Below are 21,727 nucleotides of genomic sequence, written 5' to 3'. Positions count from 1 at the left end.
GACTTCGGTGCTGTTTCCACGGGTACTTCCTGCTCGCCCACACCTAGATCAGTCTCGCTGACCATTGCACCATCGCCATCGACAGCACTTGAGAAGTCGACCTCGTCACGTGCTGATTCGCCTTCGTTGGACAAGTTTTCAGCATATTCAGCAGGAGTACTTGTCGTTTCTGCAGTTGCATCGAGATTTTGAGCATGAGTAAGGCTCACATTCTTCGTAGGAGGGGGTACGTCCGTTATCTCCGCCCTCACACGACGTGCTAGTGCACAGGCTTCAATGAGCTCAGGTATTGCTTTCTTTGGTGCTGCTGCTCCACTTTGAGTGGCATGCTCGGCAGGTTTGTTATCACGATCCTTCGAATTGGCAGGTGCAGGTTCGGCCGATCGAGTCGTGTTTTGTTTAGCTGGAGATGGAAGGGACCGAAACCGTGGTCCAGTGCATTCCGCAACACTTACGGTTCTGATGTTCGAAGTTGGCTTCGCTAAGGCTGGAGATGCCGCCTTTGTCACGGGTAATGGAGCTACAACAGTCGTCATTGGTATTGCTATATGAGTCTTGCGCCTCCGTGTTGAGTGCACATGCACCCAACAGATCGGACAAAAGTGCAAGCTTTCTTCGCACTGCTGACACTCGAGTACAGCACGCTGGTCACCACACTCCTCGCACCTTCCGCGCCGAATAGCACGACCACGAACCATCACAAAAAATTCAGCTCGCTGCTCGCGCGCACATTTCCGCCCTTGCATTCCTCGTGCATAGCGTTGAATCGTCATTGTCGCTTGCTGCTCGCGTGTGATGCGAGCTCGCTGTTCCTCCTTCCGTTGCACGATTTCTAGTGCTAACTGAGTGTTGGCCTCGACTTGGGCCTCTATGTCGTGCACGCGGCGCCCAACCTGTGCGGTCAAAGCATGCGTTCGTTGTTTAATATCCTGTTCCAGACTCTTCGTACGTGCAGCACGCTTGGCTCGCTGCTTTAGTTCGTAAAGATCTCTATTCGCCACGACCTCGGGTGTGCAGACTGGGAAGATATCTCCCTCGTTCGTGACATTGTTGCTGAACTCGGCCCTATATGGCTTATCAATGACCAGTGCCCCGTTGGTTATCAAGTGAGACTGCGTGCAGTGGGCTCGCCACCATTCAGACGCCTCGTCATCGCTAACAGGCTGAATTGGTTTGGCCTGCGATTCTGCGCCCACGTCTCCGACTAGGAATCGCTGAATTTCGTGTGAAGGCCACACGGAATTGGAGCATGAACTGCCTGAGGACTCGGCATCATCACTCATAAATTCGTTCTCTTTGTAATTGCCACTGCCATTGCGAGGCCATATCCAAATGTTGTTCTCGTCCTCCCAGGGACTTTTCGCCACCACCACGCGCCGGATGTCGCGCTCGTCACCAGCAAGCTGTGTTTGCCACCAATGCTGTCTGTTTAGAACTGAACAAACTGCACGGCGGTGGTGATTCCAAGCAGGGATACGTCTAGCTGGATCCCAGCTTTCCGTTTCGCCAACACCTTGCTGGTTATTCTCCTTCGACGGTGTCATTTGTTCGGGTGACTCACTTCGGAGGTGTTTGAGTCGATTCTCGCAGCTTGCTATGAGTTGAGCTGATAAGAGGTCTCTTTGCGGCCGTGAAAGACGAGCTCCGCGCTCACGACTAAGCACACGCTCAGCTGTGGCTAGCTTCATGGCTACCACTTTCTCGTACAATTCACGTCGTCGGTTTACGGTTGTCTTTGCACCGTCCGTCGCACTGCAACTATTTTGTTTGGGAGAAGACTCGACTTTGGCTTTTTCCTGCGCTGCCTTACGCTTGATTCTGCCACGAGAAATTACATGAATGAGCCCGTTGATGAAGTCAACATGAACATATCACGGGTATGTACCTACCGTTCCTGAATTTTCTTCCGTCTTGACACAAATGCTTCATCATCGGGGGATGGAGGTGTGCTAGCTGAAGCCGATGCCTGGAGTTCATCCTGGGTCAGGAAAAGTGACAGCGAAGGTTGCGAGCTATCAACATTCTTCTCGTCACGTCGCCATTGATTAAACCGAACACCCTGTGCTTTAGCGTCTGTGGAAGCAAAACCGAACAGGTCGAACGTGTAGATGCGGTCGCTTGGGTCGATATCCACCGCATTATCAACTCTTGGGGCAGCTACCGACTGGGTCGCAGTCCGCCAAGCCCGTTGGATTAGCCTCGCGGAGTGCTGCTGCTGGAAAGCACGCACCCTCTCCAGGTCCGCTCCATTGGTATGCTGCAAGAAGTAAAGTTCCTGCTCATTGCGCCAGATACGGATCTGTCGGCGTCTTGTGGCTTGCTGGAAGCTTTCCTACACCAGATTCCCGACAAACCCGTTAGACGTCGCAATGTACCAAAAACATTGAACACTGGGTCTTACCTGCTCCCTGGAAAAATCTCGCAGCTCTGCAAACTCTCGACGCGTGAAGCGGCCACGCTGCAGAGCCTGAAGCTTAGTGACTGCTCTCTGTCAATGATTCCAAACGCACAGGCGATGAGTGACAAACCACCGCGTTACAGCATCTGAGGCGATCAAAAGTTTCTCACAATGCCTCGACGCTGCTGCCGTCGCCATCGGATGCCTCGGAATCGTGCCTGGATACATGTTGCCGCCTGGTTCTCCGTCGACATCGCCAGCCAGCGGGGCTGTGAACTGCCTCAGGCGCAATGGCGACTGAACTCTTGATTCAAGAGTCGCGTCCGGTGAACGAGGAAAGGAAGATGGCTACAGCGCGTTTTAGGTCATCATAATATTATTCGGACCGACTACGACTGGCACTAGAGCAGGAATTGCTCGCCTGCTGGATAGGAGGTGGCTGTTAGATACTATCTGCGAAATAATAAGTGGGCGAGGAGCTTGAGCTCCTCACGAGCTCACTGTCGTCCGCCAGGTGACACACATACATCAAAATTGACGCACCGGGCTTTGACAACTAGCTGGCTTGGGTCTGGGTGTGCTGCACTGCAGCATGGAATAGCTTCGGGCTTCACTGAGCTATTAAGTACTCCGTCGATGAGAGGCGCGAACTTCAGCCTGAGTCTGGCATGCTCTCGTTGGGGTGGTGAGCTAGTAAATACGGTTGAGGACGGCCTCAATCAAAACTCGACCGGCGCAGCGCGCAATCCACGGAGTCGACGGACAACGGTGACGTAGCCTCGAGAATAGGAACAAAATCATCGCTCATTTTGAAAGATTCCAGGCCCTCTTCTTCGTCGTCTTCCTCTTCGATCAGGACATTCATGCTTTCGCGACACAGAAGCGTCGCGATAGTCGGCGTGAATTGGATTCGTGTAGATTCTCGCTCCTGCTCCTCATCAAACTCGTCGTCCGACTCCGAGTCGTCGTCACTCTCACTGTCCGACATGGACTGAGAAACTTCCTTGATGCCGGCGAGCTGCCTTTTCCGCTGCTCCATCTTCCACTGCTGTCGCTGCTGCTCCCGTGCCTTATCCGATTTGACCTCGTCATCCTCGTCATCCTCGCCACCACTGTCACTGTCGCTGAAGCTAAACCGCGAGTTCTCACGCTGGTCAAGAGTGCTGGAAGCAGTGCTTGAAAGCGCGATCGAAGCGGCTCCGTTTTGCACAGACTTTTTCCTCGTATCCAGCGTGTCTCGGTCATCATCGCCAAAGTCCATTTGCGAGCTCTCGCGAGTGTCCAGGTTGCTGGACAACACGCTCAGCTTCGAATCGTTACCAGTCCAGCGCTTACTTGCCTTGTGTCGGTTATCATACTCATCCAGGTCATCGTCATCATCATCATCTTCTTCCTGTGGGACCTGTGGGTTTGACGACCATGAGGACATCGACGACCTCGAAGACCTCGATATTCTCGACGTTCTCGAGAGCTCAGCCATCTTCATCTTTGAGCGTTCTGCATTCGCCACAAAAAGCACAAAATATCAGCCTCACCGTACAGCGGAGCAAGAAAATGAGTTGCCACCACTATCAATCAACTGCACTTACCCAGTTCTGATCTCCTCATTGTACCCCGATTTGCGTACGACGCATCCAGGCCAGCTGCGACCGCTGCCACTGGAGGAGCCTGGGTAGACGCCGGGGCCGGTTTGGTCGCTGCCACAGGTGATTCCAGGTCGCTGAAAACATCGACGTCTTCATTCGACGCCCGCTTCGGAAGCGGCGAGGCCGCCGGGGAGGCGGACGCATCACTGGCAGGTTCCGAGTCATCGATGGACTCGTTCGACGTCGCGCTAGCACTGTTGTCCCGCGGCGTCTTGGGCGACCGTTTCTGGTCGTCGTCCTTGTCGCTTGCCGAGCGGTTGCTGCCGTCGCTGCTCCCCAGGACAGTCGAGTTGACCGGCCGGCCGTCGAAGCGCCTGGCAGATCTGTGGTACTTGTGGTCGCGTCGCGAGGCCTTCTTGAACGCGCGCGCCGCGACCTCCTCGGGGGACTCCTCAGCGGGGATACTGAGGTACGAGTCGCTGTTCTGGTGGTTACGAGGTCGGTTGGGGACGCCTTCCTCATCCTGCTCCGGTTGTCGGCTCGGTATCCTGGGCCTGGAGGGGTCCACGAGCCTCATCTGGAGACGGATGCGACCGGCGTCCTTCTTGCCGGTCTTGAGGTCGACCCACTTGTCCACGGTCGCGGGGCCCTGCAGCGCCAGGTGCTTGAGCGAGATGCAGCAGGCGCCGATGGCGGGGGACGACATGAGCCGCGCCGACTTGACGCGGATGCTCAGCATGTCCTCGCTGGCGTCCAGCACGGGGATGTCGAACTTCTCGTTCCAGACGGGGTTGGAGTTCCTGCCCTTCTGCACCTGCGTCTTGAGCACGCGCATGCGACTGCCGCCGGGGCCGCTGAGGTCCCCCTCGGACGAGGACGTGGGGGGCAGCGGCGTGGTCGGGGGCACGGCCGTGTTGCCGAACGGCGAGTGCAGCAGCGTGCCGAGGCTGTGGCTCGAGCCCGACGACGTGAGTTTGTGCGTGCGGCGTGCGAAGGCCCCGCTGCCGCGCACCATCTCCGTGCCGCCCACGTAGAGCTTGCAGTAGGTGCCGTGGTTGGACACGTGGCGCAGGTCCTCGGCCGCGTGCACGCGGAGCAGCAGGCGGCACGGCTTGGGGCGGGCGAAGTACGACGAGGTGGACGCCGGCCGCTCGTACGCGGCGTCCATCGCCGAGGAAGAAGAGGACCCCACAATGGGCGGGGTGCAGGCGAGTACTCGACGCTGCGAGTGACGGCCGGACCGCGGACTGCAGCGTCGGTCGAGCGAGCGGAGCGGAGCGGAGGGCGGTCGTTCTCCCTCCTCTCGGTCTCTGATCTGGCTTTGGCGCGTTGTGTCATTCCTGCCCGTTCTGTCTGAGTTCCGCTCTCTGGCGCCTTCGCCAGGAGCATAGTGAAGACAAGTCGGACATACTGGGCGCGAGTCACGCATACTTTAATCAAGACGAAGGATGTGCACGGTCGAGACGGGGCGGCGATCCGAAATGAGTGATGCAGTACGCACTATAGTCACATCGAGATGTGATGTTTCAGAACCCCACTCTTTGCGGGACGACCGACTGATTGATGAAACAGCCGAGAGGTTATAGCCCACAATCCCCGCCAGCCGGCCCGTGGACGGACACAGCTAACATAGCAGCAGAGGCCACAGCGCCCGCCGCAGCATGACGTGTGGGGATGACGCCGACCCGAGCAACACGCGCACCTGCTATCGCAATCGCGTTTCCGGTCGTGCCCGGCAGCTCTTCCTAACCTGCTGCCGCGGGGCTCCTTTCGCCGTCATTTTGGTGCCGCGAGCGCTTGTTGATGCCCTCGCTGATCGAACGAAACCACTGGATATTTTCAGCGGGTGATCACTTCGGCCCCGGAGGGTTGTAACGGGTCAAGACGCTGAACTGCCCGACGCGCACGTCTCGGAGCGTGCTGGCGCCGTTCGACTACTAGTATTAGGAGTTTTCGAGTTCCGACACCGCAGCCAGCGCACCGCAACGGCCAAAGCTGACCACCAGCACCAAGGTACGACGCAGACAGCAAAGTACCGGTACAGTAGCCGCCGAGATCGACGGGTAGACACCCCTGAGGTGAGCCCCTGTTGCACTCGCCGCATTGTTGTATTTCGGGGCGGAGCAGCTCGCGGGCCTCACGCACGTTGGTTGCTCACAGTGACCGCTGGCTCTACCGACTGAGTTCATGGCGGTGAGGCAACGGGCGCGCCTGCACACCAAGAGCGGAGCACTCTCTGCAACACGGCAAGACGAGCGCGGGATCAGCAGCTGTGGTCTGCGGTCGCCCAAAAAGATGCAGCGGGCACTCCGAGCGGACAACCAGCGCGGAGTGCGGCAGTCTTTCCGTCCGTTTGTCTCGCACAATGTATGGGCTCAGATTAGTCGAGCGCGCCACACAACGCGCACACCACCCCGTCAAAGCTCACCAAGTTGCAGTCCATGGCTGACGACGCCGCGGCCGAGGCGCCGTTCTGCGTCGCGTGCCGCCGCTCGAGCGCCGTCAAGTGGCGGAAGCACGTCTTCTCTCGCGGCCACCAGCAGGCGGCGCGGCAGTTCCTGCTGCGGCACGCGGCCAAGCTCCAGGAGCTCTGCGACGCCGCGACTGCGGACGCCGCTGCCTGTTCGCGGAGCTGGTGGCGCTGCGTCTTCTGCGACGTCGCGCTGGCCGCGGCCGACGCGCCAGCGCACTTTGGCGGGGGGCCGCACAGGGCGCAGGTGGAGGCCTTCTGCCGCCGCCACCGCTGCGACGCGGACCGCCAGACGCGGCCGCAGCTCTGGCTGCAGACGGCCAAGCGGCGAGAGGTACGCCACCACTTCTACTGCTGCTGCTGTTGTTCTCGTGGCGGAGTGAGGGATCGGCGAGTTCTCACGGCTGTTGCATGACGTGGAGCAGCTTGAGGCGGCGTTGACCAAGGCACAAGACGTAGAGGAGAGACATGAGGAGCGGCAGCAGCAGGAGACTGCGGACCAGGCAGCAGGCGAACGGGTAGAGGCGTTCTTGGCATCCGCTGCGTCGAGGCTGCAGGAGGTGCAGACGGAGAGGCGGCGAGCTGTGGAGGAGACTCATGCGGAGGATGTGGCGGCGCGAAAGCAGCAGCAGGAGGCTCTTCTGGGCCCGCAGTTGGCGCTGACGACGGCGCCCAGACGCTGCAAAACGGTCTCGTCGACCGACGGAGTGCTGCAGAACCCTCTCGGCCGACATGAAGGCAGGCGCGTGTGGGGAGGCGGTATCGTCAAGCTGCGGAAGGCCGAGTGGATACCGTGGGCGATAGATCAACTCGTAAAGGAGGAGCAGGCCGACCGCCCGGAAACGCATCTCGCCGGGAAGGACGGTCCCGCGTTTGTGCATCGAGTGACTGAGCTCGCGCGGGGCGAAGGACTCAGCTCCATCGCGTCGGTGTCCTGGGGAGCTGGTGTGGGGAATGTTCACACGGCGGCTGTGCCGCCCTGGATGGTGCAAACGGAGGAGGAGTACAAGAAGTGCAATCACCGCGAGCAAGCTGCATTGACGCCGACACCACCGACCAGGACGAACCGGGTAGAAACAGAAGCCACCAAGAGGCGAGACATCTTCTCGGAGCTGCAATCGAAGTCGGAGTATGGGCCAGACTGGCTGCCCAACTTCGGCGGTGTCTGGCAGGAGGGGCCTCGCTCCAAGACGAAGCAAGCTTTCAGGAAAGCAACAGGTTTGGCTAAGCCCCCGCGTGGCCAAACTGCTGTTCGAACAATGGAGCCACGGATGTCACTGACAATTACAAGTCAGCAAGTGCCACCCGCGAAATCGTTGGCGGTATCGGTGCCGCCAATACAACTGCCGATGCCAGCAACACATCAACCGCACCCTGGAGACCACTTTCCAGACCCTGTTGTGTTGCAGACAAAACCTCAACAAGAGGCACCAGTATTATCGACTCAAGAGCCTTCTGACATACAAAAGGATAGCAATAAGGCAGCCAACTCGTTAGACGTCAAAAAGCAATTGTTGTTAGCCCAAAAAGAGCGCTTGCGCGCAAAATTGGCAGCACGAAGGCGTAAGTAAGTTGGCAAAGTCAATGATGACACCGCTGTCCATTACACCGTCGACCACATTTGTTTACTTGCCGCCTCGAAATGAGAATTCTTCTCGGTACGAAGGTTCATGGATGCCGCCAGTAGATCGCACAAGTCCGTCGTGCTCATTTGCGACGGCCCGCGCTTCACAAGACCTCCATCGCAAAGAACTGGGTTATCGTCCACCTTCACGGTGCAAGGAATGCATAGCACGTAGCGAGCCAGCCGTGCTAGGAAAGGATACTTCATACGCACATTTTGCCACCACTCCAAAGGGTTGGCACGCAGCACGATGCGTCCTTCTTCCTGGAAAAAGGATACTTCCACCTCCAACAGGTTGCTAGACTTGGCAATCTCCAGCGAGGATTTCGCGGAGCTTAGAAGCATTTCTTCCTGTGCGCAAGATGCAAGGTTTGCTTGGAGATCATCCCATAAGTCGGTATTTTTCTCCACACCGCTCCCATCCAAGTGGCTGTCGTCGTCCAAAGAGATGGCGCTATCACCAAGATCGTTTCCGTTCTCTTTATCTTTCATCTTGGTGCCTGCAATGTTTGCAGCCTCCGACTTGACAATGTCCCAGAATTCTTGTTGGGGTAACGAACCCTTTATGATGAACGACCGCGTCCGAGGGTCCAATATCGTAGCAGACCACAACAGATTGAACGTTTGTCGCTTTCCCACACTCCAGGTATCATCTGGTACTGAGAAGAGGTGCCCGAAGCACGCCGACAAATTAGCGAACGCCAACTCTCTCAGTGCCTCGATATCTTCCGGCACTTCTTCCGCCGCCTCCGTGTTGCTCTTTTTGCGTCCAGAGGACTCGCTAGAGAATCCAATATTGAACGTGTGAGATTCGCGTAGCTTTTCGACCAAAGTAAAAACTGAAGGCACAATCAGCGATGACACTACATACTTCTCGCCGTCCAGCTTTGCGGTGGCCTCAGCAAATGGCTTCAGTATCACTGTGAGATAGCGAACTCGAGCCCACTCGTATCGAGATAAAGATGACAGTTGGATGAGTTTGGAGAAGTCCGAATCGTTATCCTTGTGGAGCAAGAAATATCTCTTGAGCGCCGCTCTCATGTCTTCAACAAGTGCGAGCATGGAATGAATCCCTCCCACGGATATCGCCATGTCTCTCAAACGATCGATGAACAAGCGTTCATACGAGTCTGCGCTCATGTTGGCTTGTTCCACTGCTAATCTCCGCAGAACCCATCGTGACTTTGGAGCTTGCTTGAAGTGTGCTAATAGGTACATGACTTTGCTCACTAAGTCACGGTACGTGTGCCCTGTAAGACTCGTAGGTAATTCCTCCAAAATGCTGGAAGTGGTCTCCACTACTGGCACGCTGTAAAAAGCGTCATTCGATGAGCCCGCTGCAACTGCAACAGAGCTACTCTCAACGTATTCACCCTGATCCAGTCGACGATACTGGAAACCCGCACAGCCAGAGGTATCAGCGGTTGCCACCACGTTGCTGCCTAGACAGTAACTACCCGATAAGTCGACTCCATTAATGGTCGCAATCATGATGTTTTGCAGCACCGTCGGGACACTTTCCAAGAAGTCCAGCTTATGATCCGTGCAAAAAGATCGATATTCGCTCGATGGGGGCTCCACCGCGAGAATTTCTGGCATGTATCGACAGGATGCGACACGATGCATCGCCTTCCTAAGCTCTTTGTCTCCGGTAAGCTCTGCTGCTATCGATTTCCCCTGCCCTGTGCGGCTGGCCACATGCAAACACCGCCGAAAGGGGTTGAACTCTTGGTCCAACCCAACCGCAAACAATGCGAGGAAAACCATCTCATTGTTACTGCGAGAAGCGAAGTAATCTCCTGGTGACACAGGTTCTGCCGGAATTTGTTCACCAATAAAATTCGATGATCGCCATTCAGAAAGCATGAGATGCGAAAAGTCTGTCATCTTCATCTGCATGACCGTGCGCACCTTCACCTCGGCAGCCATCTTTTTCGCATAGCCAAAAGCGATTTCCTTTGCGAACATCGCAAAGCTGTTGGAGTCGTCCACATATCCACCCTCCCCGCCAGAGCACTCCACCATAAGATTCCGGAATGCGTGGCTCGAACACAACTCGAACGGCAGCATCTCGTACAGACACAGATACCCCATCGCCTCGCGTACCTTTTCCGGATTGAAGTTCCCAGTCACCGCCACATTCGAAACGCCAGCAACACTCACTCCGGCTGCACCTACCGCGGTCTGTCGACTCGTCGCTTGATGCTGATGATGCAACGCGCTGCTCACCGCACCGAGCGGATAGTCTGCAAACAAGTGGGTATGGTTCTCTCCCCGCTTCGCTTTCTTCGTCGCAGGCACGCGAATAGCGGTCGTCGTCTGTGCACCGCCGTCTTCAGCCAGTGGCTGCACCTTGTTCACATCCTGCTCGACGTTGCCAGCTGCAGCATCCACCGACACTGCTCCAGCAGCAGCAGCAGCCGGCGGAGTCTGCACAGCCTTCTTCTTCCTGCCGCGCTTCTTGACGCCCATGACGCGGTGCATCTGCACGCTCTTCTTCTCGCCCGCGTGCTTCTCGTACACGTCCGGGTGGTTCTCCTTCAGGTGGCGCCACAGGTTGGACGTGACGCTCTTGCTGAAGCGCACGCACGTCTTGCGCTCCAGCTTCCCCTGCTGCCGGCACAGCTTGCACTTGGCGATGGACGACTCCTCGCGCTTCTTGGCGCCGAAGCTCTCCTCCACCTCGTACCAGCGGTACACGGCCGACACGTTGCTGGAGCCCGCGGCTTTGGGCCGCGCGCCAGCGGCTGGAGTTGCTGCTGCTGTTGCTGTTGGCTGCGAGTTGGCGGCACTGAGGGAACTGACGGCACTGGTGGCCGCCGACGCGGCGGCGATGAGATCGGCGGCGTGTCTGGGCTGCGGCTCGGCGCCGCTGAGCAGCGCCAGCGCCTCCTCGTCGCCCTTGGCCGCGTCGATGGCCAGCGTCATGTCCACGTCCTGCTCGGCCGCATAGAGGGCGGAAGTTGAAGTGCCCGGCAGATGCGATGACATCGAATCGCGCGTGGCGGCGGGGCGGCGATTCACTGGTGAATTTTGGAGTGCGGAATGAATTGCGGGTGTGGGAGGATAAGTCGAAATAATGTTGAGAGTGACAGAAAATGTTGTATTATTACAAAACTGGGCTCGATACAGAGGCAGAAGGGGATTACAAAATAGGATTATTGTGAAAACCGGTGATTTTGTCACTCCGTATAGCTCTGTAAATCAGGGCTGTGAACAAAAACGATACGTGGTATTTTGTACTGAATAGGAAGTTAATGTGGGTACTAATCTGAGTAAGTCGGCTTAAATAGGAGTTGTGACTGGGCTCTAAAGCCATCTTGTCAGAACAGAGTGGTGAGGGAGAGAGACAGCGGAGACACGATGTATGCCGCAGAATTTCGATGGAGAGCTGTGGTGCTGCATTACGCGTATGGTGTGCCATGCAAGCGTGTCGGCCACATATTCGGCATCAGCTCGCGTACGGTACTTCGATGGTATCAGCAGTTCAAACGTAACGGCCACGTGATGGCATGTAAGCGATTAAAGAAGACGAGACAGCCCCCTCACGTCCAGCGATTCGTTGCAGACTATGTGAAGGTCCACCCATGCTTTTACATGGAAGAGTTGCAGACTGCTCTTCGTCAGAGGTTTGGAGCTGGTACCAGCGGCTTCAGCGCGTCAGCTTTGTTGCGTGTACTCAAGTTCGATTTGGGGCTCTCCAGGAAAGTACTGGAGCGTAGGGCTCGTGAGGCTGTCCCTCACGAGATCGAGGACTTCCTGGCGAAGATGAAGTGCTGGTACAAGTACCCGGAGCAGCTCGTCTTCGTGGACGAGACGTCGAAGAACGGCCTCGATAGTATGAGGCGCTACGCCTGGTCGGCCAGAGGTTCACGTGCTGTAGTGCGCGTCCCGTTCTCCCGTGGGAAGCGCGTCAGCATTCTAGCTGCGTGTGATGTCAGCGGCTTTCTTTCGTGGAACTGTACTCGCGGCACGTACACGCGAGTGGAGTTCCACCGAGCTTTTATGCGGGAGGTGGTGCCGAAGTTAAACCCCTGGCCGTTACCTAGATCCATCGTTGTGATTGACAATGCGCGTATTCACATGTACGGAGAGATGCTGTCCACGCTTGTGGTGCTGTTCTGTTGTATCTGCCTCCGTACTGCCCACAGTTTAATCCTATCGAGGTCATGTTTGGGCAGTTGAAGAGATGGTTGGCTCGACATGCAAACCTCGCCTTCCCAATGTACCCTGAACTGGTGCTGGAAGTAGCGATGCATGCCTGTGTGAAGAGCGACGACGTTGGTGTGAATCTGTTTCGCCACTGCGGCTACGGAGATTGCGGTGTGGAAGACGCGGTGTTCACCCGCGAGCTGGAGATTCATGGAGGCCGCGGGGAGGGCAGAAGGTGAGGAGGAGGTGGGACGGGCGGGAGGCAATCCCCGAGCGGAGCGAGGGAGCAAAGCTGTAAAACCGAGTAAAAACATTAGAAAAGTTGGTGTGTCTCTTGTTTTCCTAGTCCTCCTGGTGGTCTACGTCTTCTATGTCTTCCTCGAGTTCCGGTGGCGTGACAAACGCTGAGAAGATTCCGCTGCCCATTGCGTTGTGACTTGGCAGGCCGAGTATGGCGCGTAGGCCCTGAACGTTAAACGTAAGTTGTAGCTCGGTCGAGCCGTTGATGCGGACAGGCATGGTTTGGAACACGGCCTCGTCACGGTCCGCGGGAGGTTTGGCAGCTCCCACGGCATCCAGGTGTTGCATCTGCCGAAACGTTGCAGTCTCGGGAACAGCAACGGTAGTCCCTGCTGGCTGACGCGCTTGGGTCATCTCCCAGTGCGTACGAGCGATGACACCAACCTGAACGTCGGGTCGCTCTGCAAGGAACTCGTCGATGTCTTCCGCAGTCTGTTGAATACGATTACGTGTTGCACGTCGCCGCGTTGTGTCGCCTGCCTGATTTTCCCTGACAGCAAATGAGAATAGCTCCAAGCAGAGCGGCCCTGTGTCCTTGCGACGCCGCTGGAAGTTGGATCGGACCGTGGCCACAACGGCAGTCCAATTTGACTCAGTTAAAGCCACCCAGCCCTGCTGAGTGGCGCCTTGACTTGGCTTAGCGTAGAGATTAGTATCAGGGCGCAGCGTTCTAATATCGAAAGCAGCTAGCGCGGCTACGATGCGCTCTTCCGCTCTCGCGTAGAGGTCATCGAAGCAACCCTCTGGGTCGAAGCGAAACTCCACGTCCTCGACACGGACGCTGGTTCTGCTCGTCCTGTTGATTCCTCCTATTTTGACTGATATCTTGGCTAGTGTTTGCATAGCCGCCTGCTCGGTGGATTTATTTGTGCGGACTTCCTCGGAATGCCGAGGTTGGAGCTGACATTTCAGCCTATTTAGAGACCAAATCGATTCCGACTCTAAAATAGCTTTGACGCAATGCTGCATAAGACCAATTATAATTAAGGGTTCCCAATTCTAAATAAGGGACGGATCGAAATAAATAAGGGTTCCCGTCTCTAAATAAGGCACTAAATCAGCCGATTTACTATCCAATTAGACATTCTGAGTGCTTTTCACAATAACACAACGCCAAACGCACATCGAGGAGTTCGGCTACTACGGATTCTTAGAGCTGTTCGAGAACGGTTTCCACGACGCGCTGATGTGGCTCGGCGGCAAAGCCGCCAAGCATGCGACGAGTTCGGCCAGGGATTCGTCAGGTCAAGAGGACCCCGCGACGCTCCTAGAGAAGGACCGCTCCCACTACGACCGAGTGCTCGCCCGCTCTCTCGACCCGACGACCATCGACGTGGACGGCTACGCGTCGTTTCCCGAGCTGCTCGAGCAGGCGCAGCTCATTGACCTCACGCGGAAGATGCACCAGCGTCTGACGGACAAGGCGTTTGCGCGCATCAAGCTGGATGTGGCAAACAACAGTCCCCCGGTCTCGTCGCGGATCAGCAACCGTTCTAGTGGGCCGCGGGAGGCGCTGCTCTCGGACGCCACGCTCCGCACGACGCAGCTCGAAGTCGCGAAGTTCCTGGTGGCCCAGAAGAAAGTATCCAAGTATGACGAGAAGCCGTTCAAGTCTTCACAGTTAGGCGACTACCACTCGGACTTCGAGAATGGCAACGGGTTCACCGTGCTCTCGCCGACGCCGCCGTTCCATCTTCCCAGTCCGGAACCCTCGGAGGACGGCGGCACCGACGTGCTGGCTCGAAGTGCGCGGCCGAAGCATGCCGCGCCAATGATGTCCGCCATGTCCGCCGTTGGTGGTTGATTGTGAAATGAGCTTCACGGGGCCACGTGGCCTAGCTGCGGAATGGGTGGTCCTGGTCGTGCCCCCGTTGTGTCGGCCACGTCCTCGTTCTGAACGTGGCACCTGGACGTTATGGGGATCGGAGAACAGGACTTCGCCTTCTTGGAACCCGAGGTGCTTGGTTTGATCTTACCGGGGCTGGGTGCCCTCGAGTTGGTTGTCAGGGTTGCCCCTGTACCGTTCTAGCTAATGACTGCGGGTTGTTGCCTACGTTTGCGCAATATTGCTATGTCACGTTCAGCGCCTTCAAACTTGGTCGTAGATGACGATCGGTATCAAGGTTAGAGTGTAGCATTTATTAAAGCCAGTTAAAAGGTAAACTATGTATGGTATGCTACATGTGTCTCCCTTCTTCAGACTTCCACAGCTTCGGCTTCAACGTAAGCACGCTCTACCTAACGCCGCTTGCGCTGCCTGTACTTCTTAATCTCACCAGCAGGCCCCCAAGTAGGCCCCCACGATGACAGGCACTTCCTAAGAATGCCCCCCTCCCCCAACCAACTTTAATGCATAGTTTGGACAAAGCAAATGTGAAATTTCACTCAACAAATTTTGTTGTTAAATTACTGTTGACAGCCTACACCTGGTAGTGCTTACGGACGACCACCCCCAGGCGTGACAAGTAGGGGCAAGCACCCTCCCCGCAAATAACCAGGTCTTCCGTAGGAACTTGTCCAGATATCCTGCCAGCAGCTCCTTGCGGACGCCCCTCACACTCTTCAGTTGACGCTTGATGCGGAATTCCCAAGCGCCCTCAATGCGATTAGTGTGGCCCCCAGTCACGGGGCCTACGAAGCACTCGTCACGGTTGACCCAGCAGTGGGTATGCTGCATGCAGCGTCGGAAGCGATTGTTTTCGAGCGTGTGCTTGCCGTTCACGCTCACATAGGAGTCGAAGGCATCACTGACGATGATGATCTTCGCCTTCACATTCTTGCGCACGATAGGGGACAGCGGCTTTTTCCTACCGTTCGCACCCGTGATGATGCCGATCCACAGGCTGGTGGTTCGGTCGACACCACAAAATAGCCAGTTAACTGAGTGCTGAAGACTCGACCGTACTTAGACTTCTTATTCAAGCTAGTTCGACGACGTGACCCGGGTCCCCACTCTACAGACATCGCAGTAAATAATTAATACCCACTCTACAGACATCACAGTAAATAATTAATACATCGCTAAGTCCTGTAAGAATGCCTGGATGCTGCACGTCAGCATTTCATTCAAACAGATGTCATGACAAAAACTGTACCAATCGATCACCGTGACATCTGAGGTGTCAAGCCACTGCTGGGCAACGCCAACTGGTAGATCGCTGAGCCAAAAGAAAAGTAGACGCCGGCATTTCGTCAAGGGCATCTTCGACTTCGCGAAGAAGCTGCCCACCCGCACGCTCACTTCGTAGTCGCGGCAGCACAAGTGGCGGATGCACCAGAGCCGGCACGGCGAGGCGTGTCCATTGACATCTCGCCGTCAAAATGGCGGCACAACATCGTGCGTGAAATGAGCCCGTACCTCACCATAAAAAGACGCATGCATGGTCGACAACGGTACCTTGCCGTACGTGAACACCGACGCCTCCGGGGCGGACATACCTCACAGGTACAGCGACGGCTCCGCGGGAGCCATCTGCATGACGTTGAGCTCTGCATCGGCAGCAGCGCGGGAGGCACGGAGACGAGCGGCGCGTGAGCGAGGCATTACAGTTAGTTGGAGGGGGGGGGGGGCTTGATTGCTGGTTGGTGTATTTGATTGTGAGCTAGCTGCACAGCCTTCGGTTTACGGAAGCGCACAATGTGCGCGCCAAAACGGGAGATGTGCTTCACATGTGGTGCGCCCTTTAGGAGGCATTTTTATTGGATCAACTGCGGGACAGGTCAACTTTTGGATCGACTATTTATTAGAGTAATTAGACTAATATGTAACGAATACTCTAATTCCTACATAGTTTTTGATCCAAAAGTTGATCCATCGCGCGGGGTTTCTACCTTTGTAATCTTATACAATTTTCTGATAAATTGTATTAGTTTGTACGCTCAGTTGAGAAAATGGCACGCCACTCCAAGATTTGCCCCAAATGCAGTTTTGCGACGCATGGAAACATGAAACGCCACCAGAACAACGTGTTCGCGTGCTGTGCGCAGTTCGTTAAGCAGCGCAAAGAACTGGCTAAACAAAAGAAAACCTACCGTAACGGCTTCGACTACCTCAAGGGCCGTCTACACGAGTACCAAGGCCCCCTTCCACCATTCGACGCTCCTCCACCTGCCCAGACGCCGCCCCCTTGACTATGTTTCGGTTACAGGTCGCCTTGTGATCACCGTTCTGAGTGACACTCCCGTCTGCCCGTACGTAGAGCTTGGTCATGCACTTTGTCCGCTTGTAAGAGCTACAGCGGTAGTTTGTGGTCGTTTTCGTGTTGTGATATTTGCGCAGAAAACTTTCTGAAAACAACCAGAGCGGAATTTGGTATGTGCTCTTCATCCTTCGTTTCATCTTCTTCATGCTTCGCTTCTTCTTCATCTATGGAGCAGTCGTAGTACTTGGTTGAAGTGCCTGTATTGTCGCTTGAACCATCAGTCCAGAAATCCGTGGCTGCAGACTCTTGAGATGAACACGACGACGGGGCGCGTAGAAAATCTATAGCAGACGAGGTTGGGACAGAAGGAAGGGGGGCTTGTAGTTTTGATAGAGAAAAGTGAAAGTCTGTGCATGAAGGTGAAAACAAACACCACGAAACCGTCGCCTCAGACGATATTGATGCAAAAAATAAAAGTAAAAATGACGACATTAAAAAATGGTAAGATTTACGTTTATCGACGTTAGCGATGTTATTAGCACAATATACGAGCTCCCATTCATGCATATTCATTATATACTTTATTTGGTATAAGAATAACAGCCCACAATCTCCACTTCCATGAATAGACCTTTCTTACAAAAAGAGTTTGTTTGATCCCAACAGTCCACAATGACCACTTCCATGAATATACACTTCCTTAAAAATGATTTTGCTTAATCCCATTATTAAAAAAGAAACGGTTTTTTTTACTCAAAACTTTTGATCTAAAAATTAATCCATCTCACGACAAAATTGAATCCAAATTTGACCTGTTCCGCGGTTGGTCCAAAACAAGATATATCCGTACGTCAAGTTGAGATTTGGTACTAACCTGAGTTTTTTTCTTATTGTAACGTTTTGGTTAGCGGGGGACATTGTTAGCACGAGCTTGCCGCGTTCGCGAAAGCAAGTTTTCAAACTCAAGCGGGCGCCTGCCCAGACGACGATCTCCAGTATCCTGCAAAAGGCCCCCACCACTATGGGCGATGGCGTATGATGACGGCAGACGCCACAAGTCACTGGAAGTGAAGTCATTGGCTATGGAGCAGAAGCTGTGGGCGTGGATCCGGTATGTCGAATCCCTGAATGTATGGCTTTCAAGGGGGCTTATCAAGCGGAAGGTCCAGGACGAACCTACAGAAGGAGATCTGCAACGCACGTAAGTTGGATGTCTCTGACGAATGGCTCACTGGGTTTGGGCACCGCCACGGACTGCGCTATCGCAAGTATCATGACGAAGTTGCGTCTGCCGATACGACTGCTGTTTGTCAATGTAGGTAGACCTAACCGACCAATACGCTCCTCAAGACGTAACAATATCGATGAAACAGGCCTTTGCTGCGTTATGGCATCGGCCCGATCCATCTGCACGAGAGGCGCCCGCTGCGTGAAGATGAAGAAGACAAGAATCACAATCGCGCTACTGCTTATGTCGATGGATGCAACGCACTACCTCCGTTATTATTCGTCCGCGCCACGCAGCCGTACTGCTTCAAAAAGCGCACAGCTTCCTGGCTCAGCTTCCAGCACAAGGCCTACCAGAAAGCGTCGATGACAGGTCAAGTTTTTCGCGAAATGATGGTTTATCCTTGATCGTGATATGCGTGCATCAGAGCGACGCATCGTGCTGTTCGTCGGCAATGCATCTTCGCATAGTCATGATGATATTGTACGCACTAATTTCCCCCTAGGGTTTCTGCCACCAAACGCGACTAGCCTATGTGTAGTGGACCTACCTTGGCTCACTCCTACGACTTATACGCGCTCAAACGTGTATGTGGAAGCGTAAGGTTAACCCCTTCGCGATGAGAGGGCGCATTTTACAAACAAGGTACAAACTCCCCCACTACAAGGGCGAATCCACCATCTTTAAAACAAATCAGAAAGGGTGATTAGCGTAGACATCATGTAATCATGTTCAATACAAACATAAAGATCTAATTTCCCACATTATGTAACCAGCAAATCACAGTAGATGACATGTCTCATGAGACACGGAAACCGCAGTACCGTGATTTCGTCAATGGACAAATTCTGCGACCTTTTACAATCAATTGTCTTAGGTTTGTATTGCTTAGTTAATATAGGTGGCGCGAAAGGGTTAATTTAGCTTAAATTAATTGTACTCGAGTCCTGTTGACCATACCGAAAAACATCCGACCGTCGGCCTTTCCGACCAATCGGTGTGACACACAAATAAATGTACTAAAATTATTATGCCTATACAAACAATAAATAATCTCTGTAGAAACACATAAAAATGTAGTTATGCAAAAAAATGACTGGTTTTCAGGGTGGATGTGGTTCTGCAGCGCTCACGTTGTAATTACCGAGCGGACCGCCAATAGATGTCTTCATGTGCCGAAGCGACCACCCGGCAGAGTGAATTGAGGGGGCCGTGCCGCGCATCGGTACGGCTAGGAGGGGCTGTCGCTCACGAAGAACTGTGTTGAGTTAATCCTCCCTTCTGGCACGCAGACGAGTATCCCTGTGTTGAGGTGTGCTAACTCCTATTAAAGTAGCTCAACGGAAGAGCTCCCGAAAGGGTAGATGTGGGTTCGATCCCCACCTTTGGTATATTTTATAAATGCGTTGAAGAGAGCTAGTGACGCTTTGTGATATTTGAATTGATAGCGGAAGCGGTTAATTTGAAAATCTAATTCCTTTCGGTATGAAAACGATTGTATTGTTCGCTTGTTTACACGTTGGTTATCTTTTTAGCAGAGCAGGTACTTTGCTGTGCACGCACCTCGGATACGGTTGTCTGATGTGTATATACTGACTGACTACTTCTAGTACGTTTTACGTGTTTCCGGGAGCACGGTCGCGGATTGCAGCGGTATGCAGCAGACGCTGGTGGCGCTCGATCTTCGCGTTCAGGTCTTCTGAGCGATGGAGCGCACGTAGGTGCTTGAAGACAACGCCGGATAAACGCGATGTGGTGTCGCGCTCTGCGAGGAAACGCAGGACGGCATCGTCCTCGCTTGTCCAATTACAGAACACGGTCACGTAAGTCCGATGCGGACGAGTCCAACACGAATCTGCCCTCCAAAAAGAGGTTCGGGAAGGCCACCAGCAGCTTCGCGTCGAACGTCTGCTGCTTGGAGCTCGGCGCCTGCAACATCCGTGGCTCCTGCGCGTACCACGCGAACCACGTTGCATGAAGGTAAGTTACTGATGAACGGCGCTGTTTCTTCTTTGGATTGTTCACGTCTGCATCTGTGCTTTCGGGCTTGTTTCGCTTGGTTATAGCTTGGACATGATCGCGATTTACCTTGGCTTCAAGCGGATCCATGTGTGTGTCTTGCCGTTGTGAGTGCTCGATCAAGTGGTTAATGACAGCGACTTGGTGTCGGATGGTCTTCTGTGCTTCGGTCTCCTCGATTGGGTTGGTAGCTTGCTTGTGTGGTTGCTCGGTTGACCTGTCTTTCTTGTCACAGTTCGCGGGCGGGGTTGCCAAGTGAGTCGACCGTGCGAGGAGATCCGCGATGGAACTGCCGGTGTGAAGAATGCTTGTTTCGACTCGCTTGATCGCTGAGATTTATGGATTGAGTTCCTTCAGCACAGGATAGTGGAGAAGCACACAGGCGGTAAGTACATCAAGGACGATCTGACTGACGCTGTGACGTGCAGCTTCAAGGTCTTGACAAGTCGCAAACAGAAGCCGCTAAACCCCGTCGATCTTCGACCGCGTCTGGTAATCGAACGCCTTCAGTCGCTGGAGCGACACATTTGCCTCCGCGTCCCGGCCGCTGAGTATCTTGCTGATCTTGTGGTCTTGTTTGCTGGTATTGAAGATGTAGTTAAACTCTTGTTTGTTGTTGTCATGCTCCAGGCGCCGCAGTCGAAAATCCAGTGAGCTGTCAAACTCCCGGAAGCGTTTGCGTGTTGTACCCGCCCCAGCGAAACGAATGCGAAGTCAGCGCAGCAACCACGCCAGCGGGTTTGGCGATGCGGTCGAGGACGCGGTTAACGTGGGAGTAGATGATCGGTGTTGTGTCCAGGCTGACGGTGTCTCGGCGCAGCAAGTCCAAGCGTCGTTGTCGCATGGTCCAGAATATCCAAGACAGGTACGTCTGGAGACAGTTCGATGGCGATCTGGCTTGGCTATTGAGGCAAGTTGTCGGTGACGTCAGGCGATGGTGCAGCCAGCATGAGGAGCGCCAGGGCATGACCAGCAGCGGCTGAAATCCGGGAAACAGCGAGAGGCCCTGCTCTTCGGACGTCTATATGCATATGAAGCGAACGAAGAGCACTTCACCAGCGTCTATCAACACGTTCGGCTTGCGGAGAAGCGCGAGGTCGGATGCGCGGTTAATCAGGTACTACAATAGGCAGATTAAGGCAGCCTCTTCGTAGTCACTTGGACAACTTGCAATAACATTCAAATTCACAAGCATTCTTTTCAGATTTCTCTTTGAGCATGGTGGTACCTTAGTGATAAAACCACCAGCACCTCTCTTCATGCAAAGTTGTCAAGGGTTTCCCCATTTTAAGCATCCATGCCTCAAGTTTAGCACGGTGCGGAGGGAATTGTTCGAGTAGCCATAGTTTAGCTTGCCGGTAGTATTGCATCGAAGTGTTTAGAGCCAACGGTTTTCATTTTCTGCCCTCGGCAAATGCAAGATACATGCCAAACTTATCCAATATGGATCCAAAACATTTTCCAGTATCATCACGCTCGATGCAAGTAGCATAGTCCTTCGTGTACTTGTGCAAGTAGTCTCGAATACGCATCACTCACATTCTCAGACTTCAGGAACTTCTGAAATGCTGTGACAACCGTCGCCTTGGCGCGCTTAGTGTTGCTGGACTGTGTTCTTCTAACCAAATGCTGCGCGTCGGATAAAAGCAAACGTGCGAAGGATACGTAGTCAACTTCATAATACACATATTTTCCAAGGTGGTCCGACCTGATACAACGGAATGTCTGGCTTACAGGACTTACCCTATTGAATTCTATTTTGCTATTTGGGGTGATACCTCTAAAATGATTGGACAATTATTATCACA

At 54.3% G+C, this 21,727-nt stretch overlaps 7 protein-coding genes across 7 annotated transcripts; 2 read left to right on the top strand and 5 right to left on the bottom strand.

The window, feature by feature from the left end:
• Positions 1 to 1,594: 1,594 nt before the first annotated feature.
• On the bottom strand, positions 1,595 to 2,652 carry IUM83_18627 (IQ motif, EF-hand binding site; the record flags this gene model as incomplete). Its single annotated transcript, XM_067943637.1, has 6 exons — positions 1,595 to 1,656; positions 1,811 to 1,818; positions 1,890 to 2,164; positions 2,231 to 2,332; positions 2,402 to 2,488; positions 2,569 to 2,652. The coding sequence occupies 6 exons, from the start codon at positions 2,650 to 2,652 to the stop codon at positions 1,595 to 1,597; spliced, it is 618 nt and encodes a 205-aa protein (XP_067786207.1).
• Positions 2,653 to 3,113: 461 nt separating this feature from the next.
• Positions 3,114 to 5,152, bottom strand: IUM83_18626 (C2 domain; the record flags this gene model as incomplete). Its single annotated transcript, XM_067943636.1, has 2 exons — positions 3,114 to 3,895; positions 3,988 to 5,152. The coding sequence occupies 2 exons, from the start codon at positions 5,150 to 5,152 to the stop codon at positions 3,114 to 3,116; spliced, it is 1,947 nt and encodes a 648-aa protein (XP_067786208.1).
• Positions 5,153 to 6,425: 1,273 nt separating this feature from the next.
• On the top strand, positions 6,426 to 7,913 carry IUM83_18625 (coiled-coil domain-containing protein 84-like; the record flags this gene model as incomplete). Its single annotated transcript, XM_067943635.1, has 3 exons — positions 6,426 to 6,788; positions 6,880 to 7,672; positions 7,864 to 7,913. The coding sequence occupies 3 exons, from the start codon at positions 6,426 to 6,428 to the stop codon at positions 7,911 to 7,913; spliced, it is 1,206 nt and encodes a 401-aa protein (XP_067786214.1).
• A 144-nt stretch (positions 7,914 to 8,057) lies between these two features.
• On the bottom strand, positions 8,058 to 11,069 carry IUM83_18624 (zinc finger BED domain-containing protein 1-like; the record flags this gene model as incomplete). Its single annotated transcript, XM_067943634.1, has 3 exons — positions 8,058 to 8,897; positions 9,857 to 9,892; positions 9,990 to 11,069. 3 exons carry the CDS (start codon positions 11,067 to 11,069, stop codon positions 8,058 to 8,060), a joined length of 1,956 nt encoding a protein of 651 aa, XP_067786215.1.
• Positions 11,070 to 12,572: 1,503 nt separating this feature from the next.
• Positions 12,573 to 13,373, bottom strand: IUM83_18623 (uncharacterized protein; the record flags this gene model as incomplete). Its single annotated transcript, XM_067943633.1, has 1 exon — positions 12,573 to 13,373. One exon carries the CDS (start codon positions 13,371 to 13,373, stop codon positions 12,573 to 12,575), a length of 801 nt encoding a protein of 266 aa, XP_067786212.1.
• A 343-nt stretch (positions 13,374 to 13,716) lies between these two features.
• Positions 13,717 to 14,334, top strand: IUM83_18622 (uncharacterized protein; the record flags this gene model as incomplete). Its single annotated transcript, XM_067943632.1, has 1 exon — positions 13,717 to 14,334. One exon carries the CDS (start codon positions 13,717 to 13,719, stop codon positions 14,332 to 14,334), a length of 618 nt encoding a protein of 205 aa, XP_067786205.1.
• Positions 14,335 to 14,931: 597 nt separating this feature from the next.
• Positions 14,932 to 19,838, bottom strand: IUM83_18621 (uncharacterized protein; the record flags this gene model as incomplete). The annotated part of the gene is made up of 2 exons (XM_067943631.1): positions 14,932 to 15,373; positions 19,711 to 19,838. 2 exons carry the CDS (start codon positions 19,836 to 19,838, stop codon positions 14,932 to 14,934), a joined length of 570 nt encoding a protein of 189 aa, XP_067786213.1.
• Positions 19,839 to 21,727: the final 1,889 nt, after the last annotated feature.

Source organism: Phytophthora cinnamomi (genome assembly GCF_018691715.1).
Source record: "Phytophthora cinnamomi strain GKB4 chromosome Unknown Contig70, whole genome shotgun sequence".
Classification (NCBI taxonomy): domain Eukaryota; phylum Oomycota; class Peronosporomycetes; order Peronosporales; family Peronosporaceae; genus Phytophthora; species Phytophthora cinnamomi.
The sequence above is the reverse complement of the archived record's forward strand: the minus strand, read 5'-3'. Positions and strand labels throughout refer to the sequence as shown.